Source organism: Canis lupus, chromosome 18 (genome assembly GCF_003254725.2).
Source record: "Canis lupus dingo isolate Sandy chromosome 18, ASM325472v2, whole genome shotgun sequence".
In the NCBI taxonomy this organism is placed as follows: Eukaryota; Metazoa; Chordata; class Mammalia; order Carnivora; family Canidae; genus Canis; species Canis lupus.
Genome location: NC_064260.1, coordinates 48,885,495 through 48,907,422, shown reverse-complemented (window position 1 = coordinate 48,907,422; position 21,928 = coordinate 48,885,495). Strand labels below are relative to the sequence as shown.

The 21,928-nt window shown below is 58.2% G+C and overlaps 1 protein-coding gene across 5 annotated transcripts in view; it reads left to right on the top strand.

The window, feature by feature from the left end:
• Window positions 1-7,754: 7,754 nt before the first annotated feature.
• Window positions 7,755-21,928, top strand: part of TPCN2 (two pore segment channel 2) — a 32,780-nt gene continuing 18,606 nt past the window's right edge. Inside the window, exons 1-8 of one of the 5 annotated variants that reach the window (XR_003139032.3) lie at window positions 8,537-8,700; window positions 12,434-12,498; window positions 13,244-13,320; window positions 13,912-14,089; window positions 15,461-15,577; window positions 19,269-19,375; window positions 19,930-20,002; window positions 21,207-21,309. Coding sequence is in view for 4 of the 5 variants with exons in the window: in XM_025451756.3 (XP_025307541.3) it covers window positions 8,589-8,700; window positions 12,434-12,498; window positions 13,244-13,320; window positions 13,912-14,089; window positions 15,461-15,577; window positions 19,269-19,375; window positions 19,930-20,002; window positions 21,207-21,309 (832 nt within the window). In the remaining variant the exon portion in view is untranslated. Of the gene's footprint in view, window positions 7,797-8,536; window positions 8,701-12,433; window positions 12,499-13,243; window positions 13,321-13,911; window positions 14,090-15,460; window positions 15,578-19,268; window positions 19,376-19,929; window positions 20,003-21,206; window positions 21,310-21,928 lie in introns of those variants that run through there. The other 4 variants (XM_025451757.3, XM_025451756.3, XM_049096691.1 and 1 more) reach the window with 4 other exon arrangements.

Below are 21,928 nucleotides of genomic sequence, written 5' to 3'. Positions count from 1 at the left end.
CTAGTCCTAGGAAAACTCCTATGCACCCTTCAGGCTCCAGCTCAAATGTCACCTCCTCCAGGAAGCCTTCCCATGAAGCCTTATTCCCCAGCCTCACTCAGTTTGTTATACTGCCACTGTGGCACTGCTCCCATTCAACGTGGATAGCTTCTGTCAGTCGTTCAACAAATGTTTGTTGAGCACCTACTGTGTGTTCCACCTCTGACATGAGCCCCCGGGGGCGAATGAGACAGTCCTGGCTCTTGGCCCTCAGGAGCATGCAGTCCTCTTGCAAGTGTTCGTGCTAGGCTGCCTCTTCCCTGGGGCGGCACCATGGCTGATCCTTGGCTGACCCCAATACCCTGTGAGGAGCCCGTTTGATGCAGGATGAGGGTCTCCGGTGTGGCATGCCCAGCCGCTCTGAGCACCTGCCCGGGTCCAGCTGCCAGGATGTTGTGGCTCTCTGAGGGGCTCCTATGGTAGCCACCTGAGATGGGCAGGGACTTCTCCTCCGCCCCACAGAGCAGATCTTGACCATGAACCTACAGGTCCCCTAACCCAGCTTAGACTCTTACAGGTCGAGGCAGGACCAGCTCTCCCCAGCCTGGATGACCACAAGTGCCCCTTTGGCCTTGAGTCCGGGAGGGGGGTTCTCCTTCCAGACCTCAGGCATTGGGTTTCCTGGTTCTGGTGTCTGCCCCTTAGGCCTGGGACTGGCCGAGGAGCCCTGGCCAGCTGGCCTGGCAGCAAGCTCAAAGGCCAGGCTGTTTCCTGGGTGGTTGTGGGGTCTGCCTCCCTCCCTGCCCCACTCCCTTGCTCATCCACTCTGGCCTTCCCTGCCGCCAAGACAGGCCTCCTGCAGAGCTCCCTTTCTGTGCTGTGGTCCCCCCAGACCTTTCTCTCTCTGCCTGGGATTCATCATCTGAGGGCAGGGGTGCTGCTAATACACTGCAAGATGCAAATGGCCACCACACCAGAGCAAGGTGTCCCACCCACAGCCCTCTAAGGCACAGGAGTGAGAACAGGTTTGTGCCAGGTAGCCCCCAGCACTAGTCCCCTGTGACTCCCTGGAACATCTGTCTCCTGGTGGCCGGGGTGGGGGTGGTGTCTGCCTCCTGCCCCCTCTAATCCACCACCCCAACCCCAGCCCATCGTGTCTCTCTCCCCTGCCTAGATCCTCCAGCAGCCTGCCCTGCTTTCAGAATGAGATCTGTACCCCTCAGTATGGATGCCAGGCCATGCGGGTCTGCTGCTACCCCCTCACTTTGCCTCGTTCTTCTCCCCTCAAGGTCACCGTCCTCAGCCTGTTGTCACTCCCCCTACATGCTACGCCTCCTCTTTCCCCCCTCTCTGGCCAACTCCTCCTTAACCCTCAGACCTCAACTAAAATGTCACCTCCTCCCAGAGGCCCTCCCTGACCATCTTATCTAAAGATGGCCCCACTAGGGGTGCCTGGGTGGCTCAGCTGGTGAAGCATCTGCATTTGGCTCAGGTCATGATCCCGGGGTCCTGGATTGAGTCCACATCGGGCTCTCCGCTCAGTGGGGAATCAGCTTCTCCCTCTGCCTCTGTGCGCTCTTACACACTCTCTCAAGTAAATAAAATCTTAAAAAAAAAAAAAATGAAGATGGCCCCACTACATGTGTGCTTTGTGGAATGGAGATATCATTCACCTACCATAAAATTTACCCTTTTATTTATGTATTTAATTTTTTTTGAGCAGGGGTGGGGCAGAGGGAGAGAGACAATCTCAAGCAGATTCCATGCCCAGTGAGGAGCCAGACGTGGAGCTTGATCTCATGACCCCGAGACCATGACCTGAGCCGAAACCAAGAGATCAACCACGTCAAGCCCCCCTTGGGACTGAGCCTGCTGCTACCAACTGGTGACATGCTTCTGTGGCTTCTTCCCTTTTCCTGATCTGCTTCTCAGCTCACCATCCAAAAAACTACTGCAACCCCATGTCCCGGTCTGTGCCTGGGACGCCCAGCCTCGGCAGATGCGCTGGTGCTTGGGCCTGATCCACCAGGGCCCCAGGTCCCAGCCCCCACCCGCGGCCTGCCTCTCCCAGGCCTTCTCTCCAGGCCGTCTCCCCAGGGCTTCACCCCAACCCTGCAGGCCTCGGCTCCGCCTTCAGCCCCCGCCCTGCTGACCCTCCTTGCCCTCAGCCTCTCCCTTGGCTGCCGCCCCAGGCATTTCGGTTCCCAACACGACAAAGGATCTGGGTCTCCCCGGATTCCTGTTGCTCGCGTCACGTGTGAGAGAAGTGGAAATAGCGAGAGCAGCCTGGCCTGGGAAGTATTTGGTATTTCCAGGGGGCTTGTCCCCAGGGCACAGGCAGTGGCGTTAGCTCGCCAGCGCCCCCGCAGGTGGCCCTGGACTTGGCGTCTGCCGTGTCCCCCACCCACTGTGTGACCCCCCCCATAAGGCACGTGGCCTCATGAGCCTCACTTTCCCCAAGCACAACGGGGAGATGATTGCTGCTCTGTTCTCAGCAGTAGTTTCAAGACTGAAGAGTGACACGGGATTTGGGAATTCACTTTGTTACCTTCAGTTGTTTGCTGCAGACGGGTGGCGTGAGGCAGTGGGGGAAAAGCCGGCGTGGGGACTGAGGCCCCCTCGTGTGTCCCTTCCCCCTGCACACCTGGGAGTCCGCATTGTCATTAACTCCACGTTTTGGGTGCAGAAGCTGAGGCCCAACGAGGTGTGGGGGTGGCCTGAGCTCATGAGGTTGGTGCTGCCCAGGGATGGGAATTCAGACTGGACCAAGCCAGAGAGCATCGCTGGATTACTGGGTAGCACCCAAGGCCGTCCTGCCTGCAGTAGGTGCTCCGTAGGAGGGATGAGCGAACGGATGGATGAAGCTACCTTTAGAAGGACCGACGGGGGGGCGCATGCTCACTGCTTGAGCAGTGAAGGAGGAATGGCCCAAGGTCCCCAGGAAAGCAAGGAGTATGACCCAGAAGCATCGAGAGCAGGCACAGGGTGCCTGACCTGTGGCGGTGGGGGGTCTGCAGGTGGCAGGGATGTTAGAGGTCCCCTTGGGATCTCCAATACACCCCTGCAGCCTCATGGGGAAGTTCCCATTATTCCCCCTGTAAAATTGGAACCGAACACAGAGGCGGTTGGCACCTGGCCCAAAGTCACATAGCTCTGGCCCGCATTTGGGAGCTGAGGGGGGCATTTGTGACATTCAAACCAGGTTTCAAGCAACCCCCCGGGGTGGATATCTTGGGAGAAAAGGCTCTCTGTTGAGGCGTGCCAGCCTCCGCAGTGGCCCTGGTGTCACATGCAGCGATCCTCAGGCTGAGCTTGAGTCAGTGTCCCCACCAAGAGGACACCTCTGTCCACTGCAGCCTCCGGGGGACACTGGCCACCAAGCAACATTGGAAACACAGCTGCACAGTGGTGGGTGGGCCCCTGGTTGCTGTGTGTGGAGGGGGAGGCCGGAGAGAGGAGGCAGCTGTGTCCTGGTGAATCTCAGGTTTGTTTTCTAGCCTGGGGGCAGGGCCGCGAGTGGGGCCAAGCACTCCCTTTCTCACCCACTCTGCACACTACCGGCTCTGACTTCGCTCCGTGCCTTCTCTGGGTTGGCCAAGTTTTGCAATCCAAGTCGTGCCAGGACCCAGCCCTGCCCTTCCCTGGGGCCTGATGTGCTAGGACCTGCCTGCCCGGGGCGCCTTCCTCTCCTGCCTGTGGGTCCCACGCCTGGGGACTGAGCGAATGGTGGGCCGGGGCTGTGTTCAGCCCACTGGGCGATGCAACCCCGAGTTGGCCGAGTGACAGCTGGTTGGGCTTCCAGGACGGATGTGAGGACAGACCATTGTGGTGTGGGAGATGACCTTATAGGCACAGGAATTAACATTAAACAAAGCCTTGTCACCTATTGTGGCAGGTATCCCTTTTTTTTTTTTTTTTTTAAGATTTATTTATTTTTGGAGAGAGAGTGCGAGCGAGGGAAGGGGCAGAGGGAGAGGGAGAGGGTCCCAGAGCAGACTCCCTGCTGAGTGGAGCCCAATGCAGGGCCTGGTCCCAGCACCCCAAGATCACGACTGGAGCTGAAATCAGGAGTCCGTGGCTTAACCAAGTGAGCCACCCAGGCACCCTGGCCTGTCGTCTAAGATGACCCCCACAGAGCCCCTCCCTTGACAGGAGGCTGAGGCCAGTGACTTGTCTCTCTCTGATAGGACACAGCAAGAGTGACAGGACTGGGTGAGATAGGACCGTGACCTCTACCTTGTTAGTCTTCTCTCTCTGGCTGTTCTTTCTTAACCACTCTGCCGAAGTTGGCTGCCCTGTTGTGGGCTGCCCTAGGGAGACGCCAATGTGGCAGGAAACTGAAGTCCAAAGCTGCTGAGTGAGCCTTGAGCCTCGAGAAGGCTGCAGCCCTGATGGACCCCCCTGATGGCAGCCTGGGAGAGACTCAGAGCCAGAGGTGTCCAGCCAAGCTGCATTCAGATTCCAGTCTAAGAAAAACTGGGAGATAATTGATGTTTTTTTACCCCATGACGTTTTGGGGTTGTTATACAGCCGTTGATAACCAATACACATATTTATCTTAATGTGTCTAAGGAAGAAAACACAAGTGGCACAATGTTTGGGTTTGCAGGCATTTGTTGATGGATCACAATGAAACTAGGGAAAATGAGTCCATTTAAGTCAACTGGAAGAGAATCATAGGATGAATAAATAAAAGATAAAAATAAAAGAATGAATGGAGGGGAATGGATATGACCAAAGTTTGATAAGAATCAAGATATTGATGGGACAGTAATTTTGATGCCACAGCAGGTGTATTCAATATTAGAAGTAACTAGAGTCATGTCAGGGCAGCCGTTCACAAGGTGTGGTGCAGGCTTCTGGTTCCCTGGCTCCTCCTGGAACCACAGCCTAAATGTGTGCAGTGTCCCCATTGAGGGAGTGACAGATTTGTGGCCTGGTTACCGCAGCCCCGTGCCCAGTGAGGATCTGGGAGCCCTGGTTCTAGGGCAGCACCTGACTGTGGCGGTTACCTTCCTTCTCAGGGCAGGGGGCCAGCGGAAGTTGAGGTACAAGAGGAAGGGGAGGGGAAGACAGTGGGTGTCAGATGAGGTCAAGTCATGCCTCGGCTCTCCTGCAGAATTGCCTCCCAGTCTGGAGCACCAGAAAGACCCATGGACTGGGCAGGCAGGTAGACTGGTGACCTCATCTAACCTCAGCTGTAGACAGGGGGGAGCTCAACAGAGTCCTTCTTCCCTCTGGCTGGAGAAATGCTGTCACTGTGTCATCTTTCCCAGTCCTGTCTCCTCCACTGGACCAGATGGACAAGGAGCTCGCAGAATGGGCTGGTGGGGGTGGGGCGGGGCTGAGCACTCAGAGCTCAGACCATTTCTGCTAGAAGGGCACCCCACTCACCGAGCACCTCCTATCTGCCTTGCCCTTGACCGGTGTCACCTTGCTTAAACCCTCTCAATATCTGTGTGGGGCTGGTGTGATTTTCTTCCCACTTTACAGATGGAGAAATAAGGGCAGTGGGGGGTGATGTGCCCAGGGTCTCAGAGTTGGGTCAGTCTGAGAGCAGAAGCAGCAGGAATGCACATGTCCGGAAGTGACTGTTCCCCCCCCCCCCCCCTTGTAGCCGCAGCACTTAGTGTCTGGCATGCAGGAAATGCTCAGGGAATACTGGCTGGGCTGGGCTGGCAGGGAGGTAGCTCCTGGGCAAACCCACAGAAGGCAACCGAGGCACAGAGAGGGGCTGTGACTGCCTGAGGTTGCACAGGAGCCTGGTTGGCATCTTTCTGGCTTTGCTTCCAGGCCAGCACTGCTCCCTTGGCCCTGTGCCCTTCAGCCAGGGTCCCCAGGAGACCCACACAGGGGACCACAAGGCTGGTTTGAGGACCCACTGCCCAGAGGACCTGCCAGCTGGTTCTCTCCCCGTTGGCGCCTCTAAGCACTTACTGAATGCTAGTGATGGACTCAGCCCAGATGCTGCCAGTGGGCACCCCAGGGACAGCTTGGCCCTACCAGGATGGTATAGCACACTGGCATCTGGGAAAGCTTATTTCTGTCTTCTCTTTCAAGAAACACGTTCTATTAGCCCCACCTGCATCCAAGCCAGCCTAGACACCACAGATTCCCTGTAAATTGTTAATCTTAAAAATAAAACTGTCACTTATTTTACCAGCGAAAGTAGGGTTTACCCGGAAGTGGCAGAGAATTGCAAACTGGACCAACACAGCCACAGCAAAGCCACAGGCATGTTCCCAGAGCAAAGGAGAGGACCCCTCTTTTATGGGGGTGGGGGAGGCAGGTTACTCTAAACAGAAAGTCCACTGGATCAGTTTCCAGGTATCGTGGTTTCTCATTGGTCGAGCTGTGACTGTCTCTCATTGGCCGGCCTATTGCTGGGTGAGGAGAAAATCTTCCTTTTTCCAGCAGGGGAGTAAGGTGGGCTCTTCCAGCAGGAAATGTAAGGTACCTGCTCTTCCCGTTTGGGTCTATAGTTGAATACCCTGAGTGGTGGTGCATGAGAGCCCCACCCCACCCCATACTGGCCTTCCCACTCCATTTTATTTTATTTTATTTTTTAAAATAATTTATTTTTAAGTAATCTTCTACATCCAAGGTGGAGCTTGAACTTGCAACCCAAGAACAAGAGTTGCATGCTCTACCAACCGAGCCAGCTGGGTGCCCTTCCTCCCTCCATTTTACATGAGGTTTCCTATAATTAATTTTCACAAAAGGCTTTTACTGCCTTGCATTGCACTTGGGCCTCCTGGAGTTTGTGCCCAAACATAAATGGAATTCTTTAATTGCAATAAAAAGAGATCCTTGGGGGATGGGCTGTTTTTACAAAGTTCTGCATGTATCTATTATTTTCTTTTTCCAGAATAAAAGCATCATACTTCTTTCAGGTAGTAAAATGCATGCTTCTTGTTTTCTTTTCTTTTCTTTTCTTCTCTTTTCTTTTCTTTTCTTTTTGTTGTTGTTGGTTTTGTCTTTTAAAATCAAACCCATAAACAAATTCTATGATTTCTCTCTACCCTCCTGGGATAGCCACGCTCTTGAGCTCCAGCACTTTTAAATATTTGCCAACTGATTCACTCAATGATTTTTATTGTTATTTTAGGTTGCATCTCTCTGTATTCTAATGAGGTGAAGCTTTGTTTTAAGCACTCTATATCAATATTTCCTCTCTTGAGAACTTCTGGTTCAAGTCTTTTGTTTCTTTCCCACCTGAGGAGAATTTGATCTTTTTCTTATTGACTTTTAAGAGCTCTCTGGGAGGCAGAATTTTGGTTCCTGGTACCTTCACCTCCCAGCACCGCTCCAGTGGTTAAAGTAGGATAGCTGGCAAAAGGGATGTGCACATATACTTAAAGTTACTAACATCAGCTGATCTTAAAATAAGGATATTATCCTGGGTTATCTGATGCACCCAATGTAATCACAGGAGTCCTTAAAAGGAAAGAGATGTGGCAGAGGGAGGAAGTCGGAGAGGTTGGAAGCATCTGGAGGCGTTTTGAAGCACCTCATTCCAAGCATAAGAGAGATTCAGTGCACTCTTGCGGCTTTGATGATGGAAGGGGCCGTGAGGGAAGATGTGGTGGTCTCTAGGAGCTGAGAAGGACCCCTGGTGACATCCAGCAAGAAACAAGGACCACAGTCCTGGTCCCACGGCAGTGAACCTGCCAGCCCTGGATGAGTGTGACCCAGGCCGGCCAACACCTTAACTTTGGCCTCGTGAGGCCCCGACATGAGAACCTAGTCCGGCCGCCGGACTTCTGATCTCCGGGACTGACCGATGATAAATGGCAGGTGTTTTCGGTAAATTTGCGGTAAGGCATCACCGCAGCAATGGAAAACAATCTATTTATGTGTTACTTCATGTATGTTGTAAATATTTTTTCCAAGTGTGTCACTTGTCTTTTTAAGCCTTACTCTTTTTTTTTAAATTTTTTATTTATTTATGATAGTCACAGAGAGAGAGAGAGAGAGAGAGAGAGAGAGAGAGAGAGAGGCAGAGACACAGGCAGAGGGAGAAGCAGGCTCCAAGCACCGGGAGCCCGACGTGGGATTCGATCCCGGGTCTCCAGGATCGCGCCCTGGGCCAAAGGCAGGCGCCAAACCGCTGCGCCACCCAGGGATCCTTAAGCCTTACTCTTAATTATACTTAATCTTACTAGTTTTAAGTTCCATTCTGGGGCGATGTCCTTCAGTCCTCGCTCCTAGGTACCCACCACTCACAAGCAAAGCAGATGCCTGGGCCCTGCCGCGAGTTTCTGCCTCAGCAGGTCCGGGAGGGCCCAGGAATCTGCCTCCTGACCAGCGCCCCGGAGCTGCCCACCCCGCCCACCCGGCTCTTTAACAAGTCATCCTCCCAGCCGCGGAGGGTCCTTAGCGCCCTTCGCTGGAGCGTAGGGCGCCGAGTCCCGCCCCGGGGGCGTGGCCCGGTGAGCCCCGCCTCCACGCGAACCCTCCGTTCTTATTGGCTGGTAGCGAAGGGGATCCCTGACGTCACGGCGCTGTCCTCTCCTCCCCCCGACCTCCGGAGGCGGGGCCGCCGCGCCTGCGCAGTGGGGTCGCGCGCGGGGAGCTGCGCTCCGGGGAGGGTCCGGCGGCCGCTGCCCATGGCGGACCCGCGGGCCGAGTCGGAGCCCCTCCTGGGCCGGGCCCGGGGCGGCAGCGGCCACGACTGGCCGGCGGGCTCAGCGGCTTGCGGCAGCGTTCGCGGCGACCCTGGTGAGCGGCGGGGGCGGGGGCGGGGGCGGGGGCGGCGCACGGGGTCCTGCCGGCCTCGAGCGCTCCGCTCTGGCCGCGGCGGGGGCTGCAGCCTGCGGAGTCGCGGGCGCCCGGGTCCTGCCTCCCCCGGGCGTCCCAGAGGCGGCCACAGCCCCGCAGCCCCCTGCGGCCCCCTCGGTGGGCCTCGGGTGGATCGCCTCGGTGGCTCTTAGAAAGCAGAGCTTTCGTTTCCCTCCTGGTTATGATAGGGGAAACTGAGTCACAGAGAGGGGCATTCCCCACCCAAGGTCACACAGCGGAGAAGTGGCTGGGGGGGGCGGTTAAGCTGTTTCAAGCCCAACTGGGAGTAGACGAAGGGGTCCTTTCAGTGTGCCCTCTCCTTCCAGGTGCTCAAGGCTCCCTGGAGGCTGGTCCCCCAGGCGTGGCGTGGGGGCAGGCGACCCCAGACCAGGGCAGCTTCCTCCCTTTGCCCTCTGCAGCTCCCGCCTGCCCTTCCTGTTTACCAGCAGAGAAATTGCTGAATCCCGAGGAGGGCAGGAGGGTGGAGTCCATCTGTCTCTGGCAGACACCAGGGTGGTTGGGTGCCGGTTTAGGCGTGGAAGGGCCTCAGCCTCATCTCACCGGGGAGAAAACTGGGGCCCAGAAAGTGTCTGGGACCTGTCCAGGCTCAGCCCTGGGATCTGCTGCGGCTGCTGCTAGTGCCACACTGGGTGTTCTCTCCAGGAGCACTTTCCCTTTCTGGGCTTGCTTTTATCCTCTGTCCGGGAGGGGCCCATAGTGTGTGCCCATCTGTGACTATGGGGGTGACGGTTTCCTTTTAGGAGATGGAAAACTAGAGGCCGAGGCAGCCACCTGCCTGCGCATCTCAGAGGCTGTCCTGAGAGAGTTCTCCATCCAGCCTGCGACAGGGCCCCACGCATCCCTGGGCAAGGGGCACAGAGCTTGCAGACTTTGTTTGCATCTGGAGGTCAGAGTACCTTTCTCGTGCCCCCACTTCTGGCTGTGTGACCTTGGCTGGTTGCCTGACCTTTCTGAGTTTTACTAAAAGGGAAGTAGTCTCAGGGGCTGACTTGAGTGTTGTGAGCATTTGGAGAGAATGCTGAGGATGCCCTCAGTGTGGGGCCCGGCCAGGTGGCAGAGCTGGTACAGTCGGTGCCGAGGGCCACTCTGGGTGGAGCACCATGATGGTCATAGGTCCCAGTCCTGGCAGAGCGGACAGCCGGCGGATGAGACCTGCATTGTAAGCTAGGAGCCAGGGCCAGACAGTGTAGACCATCAGAGAGGGCTCTTTGTCCTGGCGCCATGGCCTCCGTGAGGGCTCCCAAGAACGTGATGGGACGGTCTGTGTTCTGAGTCTCCCTGGCTAGGCTGCTTGGCCCTGGGGGCGGTGGGGACTGAGGATGGCTGGTCTGTGCTCCACTCCTGTGGAGGCTCCTAGGCAGGGCTCTGCACAGGTCTTGCATGTCCCACAGCCTGATCCTTCTGCCGACGGGTCGGGGAACTGTGCTGCTGGGTGCCCCGTGGACCCTGCAGCAGGTCCTTTTGACCCAGCCTCACCTCGCGGGCTGCAGGGCCAGGGTTGTACTTTCCTTTTCTTGTTCCTGGTCAGGGAGATCACCTTCTTTCTGGCTATGGAAGAGTCAGAGGGAGCGCTATGCTATGGAAGGGGCTTCTAGAATAAAAGCAGCAAATAGTTACAGCACCCCATTCTGTCTGCACATGTCCCATCGTGTGTGACCTGTGATGGGGAACTGAGGCACAGAGGTGGAAGGGCCTGTCCAGGGTCATCAGGGAGCTGGTTGGGGCCCCAGGCAGGTAGGGTAGGGTGGAGCCTGAAATAGGAAGGAGGGGGGCTTGGGGTGGAGAGACTGGTCCTGGGCTGATGTGGGACCCGGTGATGTCCTCTGCTTCCTATGGCAGATGCTGTACCCTGACACTCCGACCTGAGTGCCCACTTATTGCCACATGGGGTGGTGGTCCCTAGACCACCGTGTTGGGAAGCAGTGATCCTGGTAGGGCCGACAGCCTGGGCAACGGCTTGGAGTCTTGGGGAGAACTTGGCCTTGGCAGAGCCAAGTTCAGGATGAGTGGCGTAGAGGGCAGAGGATGGGGGAAGCAGCAGGATGGCTGGTGATGGGTAAGGTGGGTGCCCGTAGTGCCAGGTAGGGGCAATGTGGACCTTTTCCAGAAGCACTGGGCACACGTGGGAAGCTGTGACATGTTCATGACTGAGGGTTTGTGAGAAGATACCTCTGGCTGTTGGTGTCAGGGGCTGCAGAGCAGGTGGGGTGGCCTTGATGAGGTTTGGTGCCCTGAGACCCAGGCCAGAGGTCTGATGTGTGCTGGGCAATTCTCAGGGTGCCTGACACCCCTGGCCTGTGGTGGCTTGCCTGGGCGTGAGCCCCTTCAGCTGCACCCTGCATCTGGGCCTAGAGTGAGCCTAGAGGCTTTTGTCTGAGAAGCTTGTATCCTTAGATCTCTCTAGGCCGAGATCTGGTCTCTTACCTGAGGTTTGGGTAACCTGGGGCCCCTTGTGGGTCCTCAGACCACCCTGCCCTGCAGCCTCCCCTCAGGCTGATCGCTCCACAAAGAAGCTTTGAGGATACTATGTGCCGAGCCCTGTGCTGTCCTAGGCTCTGTGGGTATAGCAGGGAGTAGAACAGAGTGCTGTCATCACAGTTCCCAGGACACCGTCAGGGGAAGTTGGCAGTCACCATCCTCACAGCCTCCTTGGGAGAACTTCAAGGCTCCTCAGGGTGAGCATGGAGGTTGTACATGGGGGGAAATAGGCCCACACAGAGGAGGGCACTTGCTTTGGGTGACAGCAATGTGGTGGCAGAGCCAGGCTGGAGCCTAGGCTCCTGCCTCTGTCGGGAGTCCCCCGTGTCCCCAGTTGACCCCCCGGGCCCTGCAGTGGGAGTCCTGAGGACAGGGATAGTCGCTTCCCTGGGGGTGATGGGCAGAGCAGACAGTGGCGCACCCCCCGCTCTGCCTCTGGCTTTGGGACCTCTGCTCTAGAGGCACGCACAAAGCTGCATTCTCTCCGTGCCAGGTACGGGCAGTTTAGGAGCTGCTGGCACAAAGGGGCCAGATGTGAAAGCAGAATCTTCCACAGAAGCAGCTGTCCTCTTCATTTCCAAGCCCCAATCTGGGAAGTGCTGGAGGCTGCATGCCGGCTCTGCGCTGCCTCCCCATGGCGCCCCCCCCTTCCCCCGCAGCCTGGGCTGCTCCCTCCCTCACGGACCTCAGGGGTGGGGTGAGCCATGGCTCCTCACACCTTTCTTCTCCTTTGAGTCAAGCAGTGGTTTCTGCAATGAAGCCACAGAGGTGGCACTTGGCCCTGAGCAGTGGACGGAACCCAAGGCGGCAGGGACTGACCTAGTGTGTAGCTTAGGGCTGCTCCCTGGGCAGGCGGCAGGGGTGCTGGGCTGACGCTTCAAGCCGCCTGACTTGTCTTGAAGGCTGCTCAGAGTCGGAGCCTGCTGGGGTCCACGGAGGCCCCGTCCAGCCTCCTGTGCTCTGCCTCCCAAGTTGCTGGCTGCTGAAGGTGGCAGAAGGGTAGTGCCGGGCCTGGGGCTGCCTCGTGTGCAGACCTGCTGCAGGGAGAAAGGCATCTCATTCCAGAGCCTTGGAAAAGAATGTCTCCAGATTCTTTCCTTGATCTCGATTGTCCTGTAGCAGGCGAGCGTCACGTCATCTGCCTTGTCGCCTGATGTGTTTTCTCTGCCTGCAGGTGCTGTGTCCCGGTGGGATCTCTGCTTTGACCAGGCTACTGTGTTCATTGAAGATGCAATCCAGGTGGGCAGCACCTGCTCCTAGTGGCTGGGCCTGGGCTCGTCTCCAGGTTTTGTGGGGCCTGGGTGATGGCTGCCCTGCTGGTCCCCTCCTTGCTGTCCTGGGGCCAGGCCTGGGTGGCTGATCCATGTCATCATATAACTGTGATGATGGGGCCTTTGGGCCCGACTTGCCTGGAGTCCTCCCTGAGGCAGGGGGTTGCTGGGGTGCTGGGTGTTCTTCTTTTGAGTCCTAGCATCAATTGCTTGTTTTGTTGAGTTACCTCCTGAGGGCCTGTCATGCACCTGCATTGTCCCAGGTCCTGTGAAAGATGCTCAGAGATGGTCAGACCATCCCCGGCTGGAAAACAGCACTCAGGCTCAATGAGAGAAATAGCGATGGAAGGAAGCAACGTGCCATGTGGGGAGTTAGGCTAGGGTGTCCTGGAGAGTGACAGGGTTGTAGGGGCCTAGCACAGCAGAGGGGAGAGCCTCACAGGCAGGCAGTGGATACAGCTATACATTTAGAAGCATGTGTCCATGCAGGACAGGTTCCTAGGGTGCTCTGCCTCTCTCAGCAAACATGCCCCTGCAGGGTCCCAAGAGAGCCCTTTGTCCAGGTATGTAGTGAAAGTGGACTCTGGTCCACAGCCCGTCTGCCTGCCGAGGGCCTGTCCTGGGGTCAGTGGGTGCCCTGCATGTGGCTGGCTGTGCTGTGCAGCTCTGAGGGGACCCTCACTCACGCTCCCCTGTGTGATGTTCACTTTCAGTATCGTTCCATTAACCACCGCATGGATGCCAGGTCGATGTGGCTTTACCGGTTGTATTACTCGAACACGTGCCAATGGTGAGAAGGCACATGCATGCAGCGTGGGGTTCCTGCGGTCTGGGTGGATGGGGGGAGGCTGGTCTCAGTGTCCTGGCGGGCTGTCCCCTCCCCATAGTGGAGAAGGAGCTGCTTTTCCCTCCTCCGGGAAAGGAGCCCAGCCCAAGGAAAGAGGGGCTTTTCTGGTGATGAGGTTTAGCCTTGGAGATGGAGTGTTGGCTTGAGTTGCGCTGTCTGACCCCTTGAGAGTGGGCACACACCAGGAAGCATGGCCTTGCCTTTTTTTTCTTTTAAAGATTTTATTTATTTATTCATGAGAGACATACAAAGAGAGAGAGAGAGAGAGGGAGGGAGGCAGAGACACAGGCAGAGGGAGAAGCAGGCTCCATGCAGGGAGCCCGACGTGGGACTCCATCCCGGGTCTCCACGATCAGGCCCTGGGCCGAGGGCGGCACTAAACTGCTGAGCCACTGGGGCTGCCCCATGGCCTTGCCTTTTGAAACCGTGGAGTCTGTCCCGCTGTCCTCCCAGGGACCCTGCCTGCTGATCTAGTGTTTGGCCCAGAGCACGGCTGGTTCGTGAGTTTTAATTAGTTTTTGTTCCTTTTTTCAGGATATTGAGCTTCACCATTTTCTTGATCCTGTTTTTGGCTTTTATCGAAACCCCTTCCTCGCTCACGAGCACCGCGGATGTCCGCTACCGCTCGCCCCCCTGGGATCCACCATGTGGCCTGACCGAGAGCATCGAGGGGCTCTGCCTTCTGGTCTTTGTGGCCGACGTCTCTGTGAAGGTGAGGTGGGTGCCGTCAGGTGCCAGAGCAGGGACCAGGGCCCTCCCAGCCTGGTGCTGCTTTCCTGATTAGTTTTCATACTCCTGGAGTTAGCTGCCTTTGGCTCTGACTGTGCACTTTGACCATCTGAGCAGAGGCCTGGGTTGGTGGAGGGTTCTGGGCTTTGTCAGCTCTCGGCCCTCTCCAGATGAAACTGAGTCTTGGGTTCAGCCCTGCCAGGTGCATGGCCTCGCGAGGCCTCTGGGAGTGGCTGAAGGTCTGAGGCCCCCTTCCCCTGTAGGACGAGGGTAGACCAGTGGTCTTGGCCCAGCCTCCTACCCCCAGCAGAAGAGGAACACAGGAGGAGGTGGGCGTGGGGCCTGTAGCCACATGGTGTGCGTCTGACTCTAGATTCTCTCTGACTTGAGGCCTTCTGGAAGCTGGAGGTGTGCCCTGCCTTGCTCATTTGAGCTGAGCCGTGTCAGAGGCTCAGAGCCTTAATGGCTTCCCAGTGAGATGCAGGGGGGCTGAGAGGCCGGGTCCTACTGTGGGTCACACGTTGTTACTTTTGTCAGACGGTAGCAATTCCAGCGCTCCAGTGCTGGGCCCTCCGGACACAGCGGGCCGGGTGGCGCTGCAGGCTGTCCCCAGAGTCACTGGGCAGGGCCTTTGCCCAGCACATGCTGGGCTGTCCTGCGGGGGGTGTGGCTTCAGGCCTCTGCTGCTGACTTTGAGGCCCGTGGGTGAGGGCCCTGGGTAGCTTCGAGGTGGTTCTTTTTTAGCTCTTGTGTTTAGGGGCTTTGGGGGTTTTTAAACTGGAACTGAAACTAGTGAGAAGGTCTCATTAGTATTTTTGAATGGTTGGTACGTTTGGGGAGTCTCAAAAGTCAGAGTGAGTGCACATTTTTATCTGCACGCTGTGACCTCTGGATGTCCCTGCCGCCCATGGGCCTCATGATGACTGGCCCCTGGCCGTAGAGGCAGACCTCAGGCCTGGTTTATGGATGGTTCTGGGTGTGGGCTAGCCCTAACCAGAAGTGGACCATGTTGGGTGGTACAGCCTCAATTGGCAAAGCCCCATTTCTAGAATGGCTCTTTTCCAGTGGTTCCTGGGCATGAGCTAAACTAACGGGTGGGATGGGCAGACGGCTCAGATCCTGTTGCCCCTGAGGAAGCAGGACAGAGTGGTTAAGTGCTGAGCACAAGGTCACTGGCTGCCCGAGGTCACCAGCAGGCTGGCCAGGGAGTTCAGCTTCATGTTCCCCAAGTCACGTGAGAGCACACTGCTGGCCGAAGCTCCCGGCTCTGGCTGCCCCTGCCTCACTTGGGGGCATTGACGGCCGCAGGCTGGTGACTACTGGGCTGCCCGCTCACTCACCGCCTCTCTTGCAGAGCTACCTGGTTGGCTGGGCCCAGTTCCAGAAGAACCTCTGGCTGCTGGCCTACATGGTGGTGCTGGTCGTGTCTCTCATGGACTGGATCGTGTCACTGGGTCTGGTTTGCCAGGAGGTAGGTGGTGCTGCGCTCTGAGATGGGAGCTAGAAGCTCTGGTGGCCTGCGCCCTGCCCAGCTCTGCCCACCCTCCTTCAGCCAGCCGTCGGCCACGGAGCCTCGTCCCAGCTTGTAGAAGAAGACACTGAGGCCTGGGGAGGGTGCGAGGACTCCCAATTCCTGCCTCGCCACCTTTCAGCTGAGCATCTCGACTGGTCAGGTCCCCCCGCATCCTGGGGCCTCACCGTGGCCATGTGGCCCACGCTCTGGGAGGGCTGCCATGGGAGAGCCCATGTGAACTGCAGCGTCCCCTTCACCCCCCTCCCGGATGCACTGCCCAGTGCCTGGAAAGAACAGAAGCAGGGAAGTAGGTGTGGGGACATCTGTGTCCATCAGGGCCAGGCAGGGACACAAGCCTATTGAGTGCTTTAGCTAAGAGAACTCACGTTGAGGTTTAAGCAGGTGTTGAGTAACTGATAAGGCAGAAGGACAGGGTGGGGGCGGGCCCAGCAGGCTCCAGAACTGCAGGAAACTCAGGGGAGGGGCCCCCAGAGCTGGCACCCTGCCCTCCAGGCCCTGGAGGGCTGCAGATCACCAGGACCCCACCGGAGACTGCTTGGTCTGGCAGGGCTGAAGGAAGGGGAGACTGGGAGCTCCTGGTGTGGGTACTGCCCAAGGGACAGCAAGGGGACAGGTGCGTGTCCCCCCACCCCCGCCCCACAGTGTCCTCACTGGCAAGAGTAAGGCTTGCTGAAGGGGAACCGATGACGGCTGGGGCCCACGGCCCGCCTCCTGCTTCCTTGCAGGAAAGAGCTTAGTTAACATCTACGAACCCACATCTGCGCACTGAGCAAGGGAGGCTGCTCGGAGTGTCTCACGTCACGCTTTGCTGTTGGCTGCGGCCCTGACTCACCCTGAGAGCTTCCTCCTGCCCAGTGTCCCGGCGCCCTGTGGCTCCCCTGCTCCCCAGTTCCCCTGGGTCTTCGCCTTGAGCGGAGACCCAGATCTTTGTTCCTGGCAGTCCGTGTCCTTGGTGGTGCTGCCTTTTTTGATTCCCGGAGTTTCCTGATAATCTTTCTGCTGGCTGTGCCTCAGTGTCCCTGACTGAGGCCTCCCTGACCCTCTGGGCAGCAGCACCCCCTGCCTGTCCCCCACTCTTGCCTTCATAAGACTTACAGCGTGTCCCCGAGGGAACACCTGCCCCCCGGAGTGGACGTTCCCAGAGTAGCAGGGCACCGAATTGTGGGCTGTTTTATCCTGTGCTCAGAGCCTCTGGTGCCTCTTCTGGTCCCATAGAGGGCTGTCCTCCAGCACGGGTGTCACCCAGCCTGCCCAGGGCCACCGAGCCCCTGCCATGGGTTGACTGCTTCTGAGGCCTGGGTCGCGGTCCTGGGTGGTCCCAGGCAGAGCCCTAACCCGCGTGACTGTTCAGTGAGGACAGCCAGCGTCCTGCCTGGGGAAGGGGCCCAATGCAGTCACCCACCCATCAGGGGGCCACATCAGGGGGTGGGCTGAGTGCAGATGGGCTCTGCTTCTGGAGGGCAGGCCATCCGTGGTGGCCTTGGGGGAAAGTCTCTGATGTCACAGGACATGTCATCTGTCTCTCGAGTGTTCACTCTGCCCACCCACATGCATGCTTCTCAGACCTTGTCCCCAGTTGTGTGCTGTGTTCTTTCTGTGCCCTGCCCCCTGCAAAGCTTTCCCTTTGGCTCCGCCACTGGAGGGTTTTCCTGATGGAGGCTGTAATGCCACACGTGGTCCACTTGTGAGTAGGGTCAGCCTATCACCTAGAACCATCTACAGACCAGGCCTGAGATTCTTTCCTGTCCAGTTGGCCAATCACAAAGACCTCACATGGGTGCCGGGGAGGGAGGGCGAGGAGGACCAGGGGCCCCCACCTGCTCCAGCCCAGTCTCTCTGTCTGTTGTCCTCGTGGGCCAGAGGGTCAGGTCCCACGTGGTCTGCCGCTGGATAGACCATGGTCACAACTGTGCTGTGGCTCTCTCTGCTGGGAGGCGGGGTGTCTGCAGGTTAGTTGGTGGGCTGTGATTCTGTGCGGGCCTCACCAGGGGCTTCACTGGCACCGGGCCGGCTTCTCCTTGGCGTTGAGGCTTGTGTCTGCCTCCTTATCCTTAATAAAGGCCACACATCTCTGTGTCCATGACCCTGATGGGCCCCAGCGTTGGGAGGGCTCTTGGCAGGTTGAGTTACTACAGCTGGGAGAAGCTGCATTGCTGGTCCGTGTCTGATGACAGGTGGGGGTCCCAGTCCCGGGGTGCGGGTGCCAGTAGGACCTTCAGGCCCTGCTTGACCTGGAGGGATGGCTAAGAGACTCAGGTTACAGGCACTGAGACGGGTTCCATCCAGGGCAGTGGAGATCGTGGGTGAGCTGGGGACGCTGGCCCCTCAGCCCACAGGGACGGGGAGGGGGCAGGGCCCTGAGCATACATTTATTGCTGTTTCCTTTGGCTTTCTTGGTCCTGTGTCGGGACCCGGGCCCCCTTTTGAGAACGTGTGCAGCCCAGGGAGGTTGAGTTAGGCCTGGGGATCACATGTCCTGTGGACCATCCAGAGGGACCAGCGCTGGTAGGACCTTGTTCTGTTGTAAGAGAGACCCACAGTATGAGGAAAGCCCAGATGCACCGTGGCGTTCCAGAATGCCATGGGTGTTGTGCTAGAGGAGGTTGGATGAGAGGGACAGGGACAGCCTGCCAGCTGAGCAGAGGGGTGGGCAGGAGGGCGAGCAGTGGCCCCTGGATGGGCCAGAGAGGGCCTTCAGGCAGTCCTTAGGACTTGGACAGGGAGGGGATGTGGTCCTTTTGGTTTCTAAGACAGTGGGACGGGAGTCGAGTTAGGAGCTGGGATGGGCTGCGGCATGTGAGAGTACAGAGCATAAGCATGGTGCTTAAAACTGCATGGGAGGCCTGACAAGTGCGCCAAGGCATGAGGTCGCAGAGGTGAGGAAGGGGATCTGGGTGTCAGCACTTGGGGGTCAGGTATGGGGGAGATAGCCTGAGGCGCTGGGCAGACTCAGGCCTGGTCGTCCCTGAGGCTGGGTCCAGCAGCCCAGACGGGAGGACTGGCTGGGTCAGGAGCAGGGACACATGGAGCAGGTGAAGGGCATTAGAACGTGTGTGGTATTGCTATGGAGGAGGGAGGAGGGGCTCCTGAGGGAAGCCCTTGAGACAAGCCCTTGAGACGGCTGGGTGGTCCTGAGGACGGGGTTGGGGGGTGAAGGTGGGGGGGGCCTCTCCTTGGTTCTGACAGGAAGGAAGAGGGGAAGGAGGAAATGGGGGCCTGTGTGTGGACCCATGTATGTGTGCTTGTGTGTAGAGGGCGTGCATGTGTCGGGTAGGCGCACAGAGGCTGTGTGTGCAGGTGGACACACGTGTGTGAGGGATGGGGCCGCAGCTGGGAGGGATGGGGACAGGGGAGGAGCCAGGAGCTTGGAGTAGCCCCCTGGGTGTGTTTGTAGAGAGGAGTGGAGTCCCCATGGTGCTGAGGCCGCAGGGCTGATGGGAGTGGGGTGACCCGTTGGCAGGGGTTGGGGGAGGATGCGGAGCCTGCGTGAGACCGGGTAGGGAGGCCAAGGCTGTGAGCAGGTGGCCGGGGCAGGGGGGGGGGGTTCTGAGTGGGGCTCCAGGGCTCTTCTGCACCTCTGGTCTCGGGCCTGGGCGGAAGTGGAGGGCCCCTTTCTGCTGTCTTTCAGCCCCTGCGGATTCGTAGGCTCTTGCGCCCCTTCTTCTTGATGCAGAACTCGTCCATGATGAAGAAGACGCTCAAGTGTATCAGGTCATCACTGCCGGAAATGGCCAGGTGGGCTCTCGGTGCGGGGACTTGCAGGGCAGGTGGGGTTTCCTGCCATTGGGGGTGCCAGGACTGCACCTTGGGGTGTGGCCAGTGCCCACCTGGGGGGAGGCCAGTATGGGGGTGTTTGGGGGCCTCCTAGCAGCCCCTTGGTGGTCTTGTGCCCTCTGATCAATAGCTGCGGAGCCCTGCAGATGCTCCCCTTCGGTCCCTCTGTGGCCGTGACCACCACCCCCCTCGTTTCTCTATCCCCTGGCCTCTCTCTGCCTCGCATCCCCTCCCCTCGTGGCTCACATAGTTGAGCCCTCAGTGTCCAGCCCAGATGGAGGGATGTGGCCTTACCCCTCAGAGAGTCCAGGGGCATCCTTAGGGTATGCCCCTGGGGTCCCGACTGTCCCTGCCAAGGAAAGAGCTCCCTCAGGACAGGACCAGTAGCTGAGTGCATGGCAGGTTCTGGGGCAGAGGGTTCCCCTGAGCAGTTGGGCCGGTTGCCCCTCAACCCCCATCCCCTTTGGCTCGTGAGGCGTGTGCCCTGTGCTGAGCACCTGCATCCGTCCCTCCAGTGTCATGCTGCTGCTGGCGCTCCACCTGTGTGTCTTCACCATGTTTGGGATGCTGCTGTTCACAGGCGAGAAGGTACCACACTCCTTTCTGTCCCCAGCCTGGATCCCTTGGGGTGGATGGACAGCTTGGCCCTCCGGGTCACTCTTGGGCTGCAGAGGTGGAGGAGAGGTCAGGCTGCCGCCCTGACCTCGTGACCAGGGTCAGCGATGGCCTGCCTAGACTGCAGTGTCTCTTCAGATGACCCGTCGTCCCAGTGCCCCTGCCAAGCCACCCCTCGTCGGCCTGGCTCCTCCCCACGCCTCCCTCCATCCCTCCCTCCTCTCCCCTCCCTGCCCTGTCGCTGACCCAGCTCTCCTTGCACCTCATTAGGTAGAGGCCCCCTCAGACGGGCACTGGGGGCCGTCGGGGTGGACTGCACTGCTGTTCGCTCCCCTCACAGCACCTGCCTGTCTCCGCTTCCTCTTCTCCAGCTGGGCCTTCTGCCCTCCTCCTGGGTCCCCTTCTCTTCCAGCTCTTGTTGCTGCTTGGCCCCCGATGGCTTGTTGCTGTGTGGAGGTGTCTGGCACCTCTCACCCTGGTCTCCTCCCCATGCATCTGTGGTCCAGTGTGTCTGTCCTCACATCCTGACCTGGGTCCCTGTCCTCCTCAGGGCAGGAGCTGTCCTGCATCTCTGTCCTGGGAACATGGGGTAGTCAGTGAGGCCAGTGTCCCTTGAGTTTGTGGCAATACTGGGTTCAGGTTGTACTGTCCGTGAGGGAGGACTGGACTGTCCCTTCTGACTCTGGAAGACCTGGAGCTCCCTTTGTGTGTGTGTGTGTGTGTGCACTTCCCTGTGAAAGGAACCCATGTCTGTATCTCTTGAGTGTGTGTTTGTGTCATTGTGTGTGCTGGATGTGTGTCTCTGTACCTGGGTGTGTGCTCTGTGTGTGTCTTTGTACATCCGTGTATTTGTCCATGTGGTTGTGTGACTAATGGTGTATGCTGTGTCTGTGTCAGCCAGTGTGGCTGAGAGCTTTTCACCACAGTTCTGAGCAGACCTGCTTCGGGGTCCGGTGTCTCGGGGGCTGTGCAGCTTTCCTGGCACTGGCTCTTGGGCTCAGAGGCCCCGAGTTAGGTCTTGTCTGGCCGTGAGGGCAGAGTCTGGTGGGAAATGATGGGGGGGGGGGTGCAGGGCAGGGGATGCTGGCCCCGCAGTGGACGGAGCTCCAGTTGGCCTTGGGCCTCAGCTGGTGGAGCAGAGGCCTGGTGACCCCAGAGCTGCCACATTTGCTCTCAGCAGGACCATGGGCAGGACCGGGAAAGGCTGATCTACTTTCGCAACCTGCCGGAGGCTCTGACCTCCCTGCTGGTGCTGCTGACCACTGCCAATAACCCCGACGGTGTGTGAGGAGGGGGCATGGGGCCTGGGGGTGGGTGTGCTTCGTGCGGAGCCTCAGCTCTGGGCTCTGGGAGGCAGCAGTGTGGAGGGCTTTTTTTATCGCTGGGTGGAGGATGAAAAGGAGGACGTTGGGTTCTCTCCCTCGCTCCTTCCTTGTTTTTCTTTCTCTATTTGTCTCTTCTCTTTTCCTTCCTGTTTCCTCTTTTTTTGCATTATTTCTCATCTCCTTTGCTCCCTCCCCTCCTTCTTTTTTTCCTCTATTCCCTTCACCTTGTCTTTCCCGTCTCCTGACTCTACCGAGAAGCTAAGAATGAACAAGGTGACAAATGGTGGTGTGTTTGGCGTGTTCCCTGGTGGGTTCATCTTTGAGGCCCAGCCACTTTCCCTGTCGCCACCTGGGCCCAGCTGTGGGGTGTGGCTCGGCCCTGAAGGTGACCAGCCCTGGGTCTTAGGTGGCTGTGGTGCTCATGTTTGGGGTTGTGCTGGGGCCTCTCTGCTTGGGCCAGGCTGTGGCCAGGATGAGGTGCTGTGGGCCTTTAGGGCCTGGCTGTGGCCTCGCCACCCTGGCTCGAGACTTTGGTCTTGGGCTCAGGGATGATCCCCCCATCAGAGAGACCTTC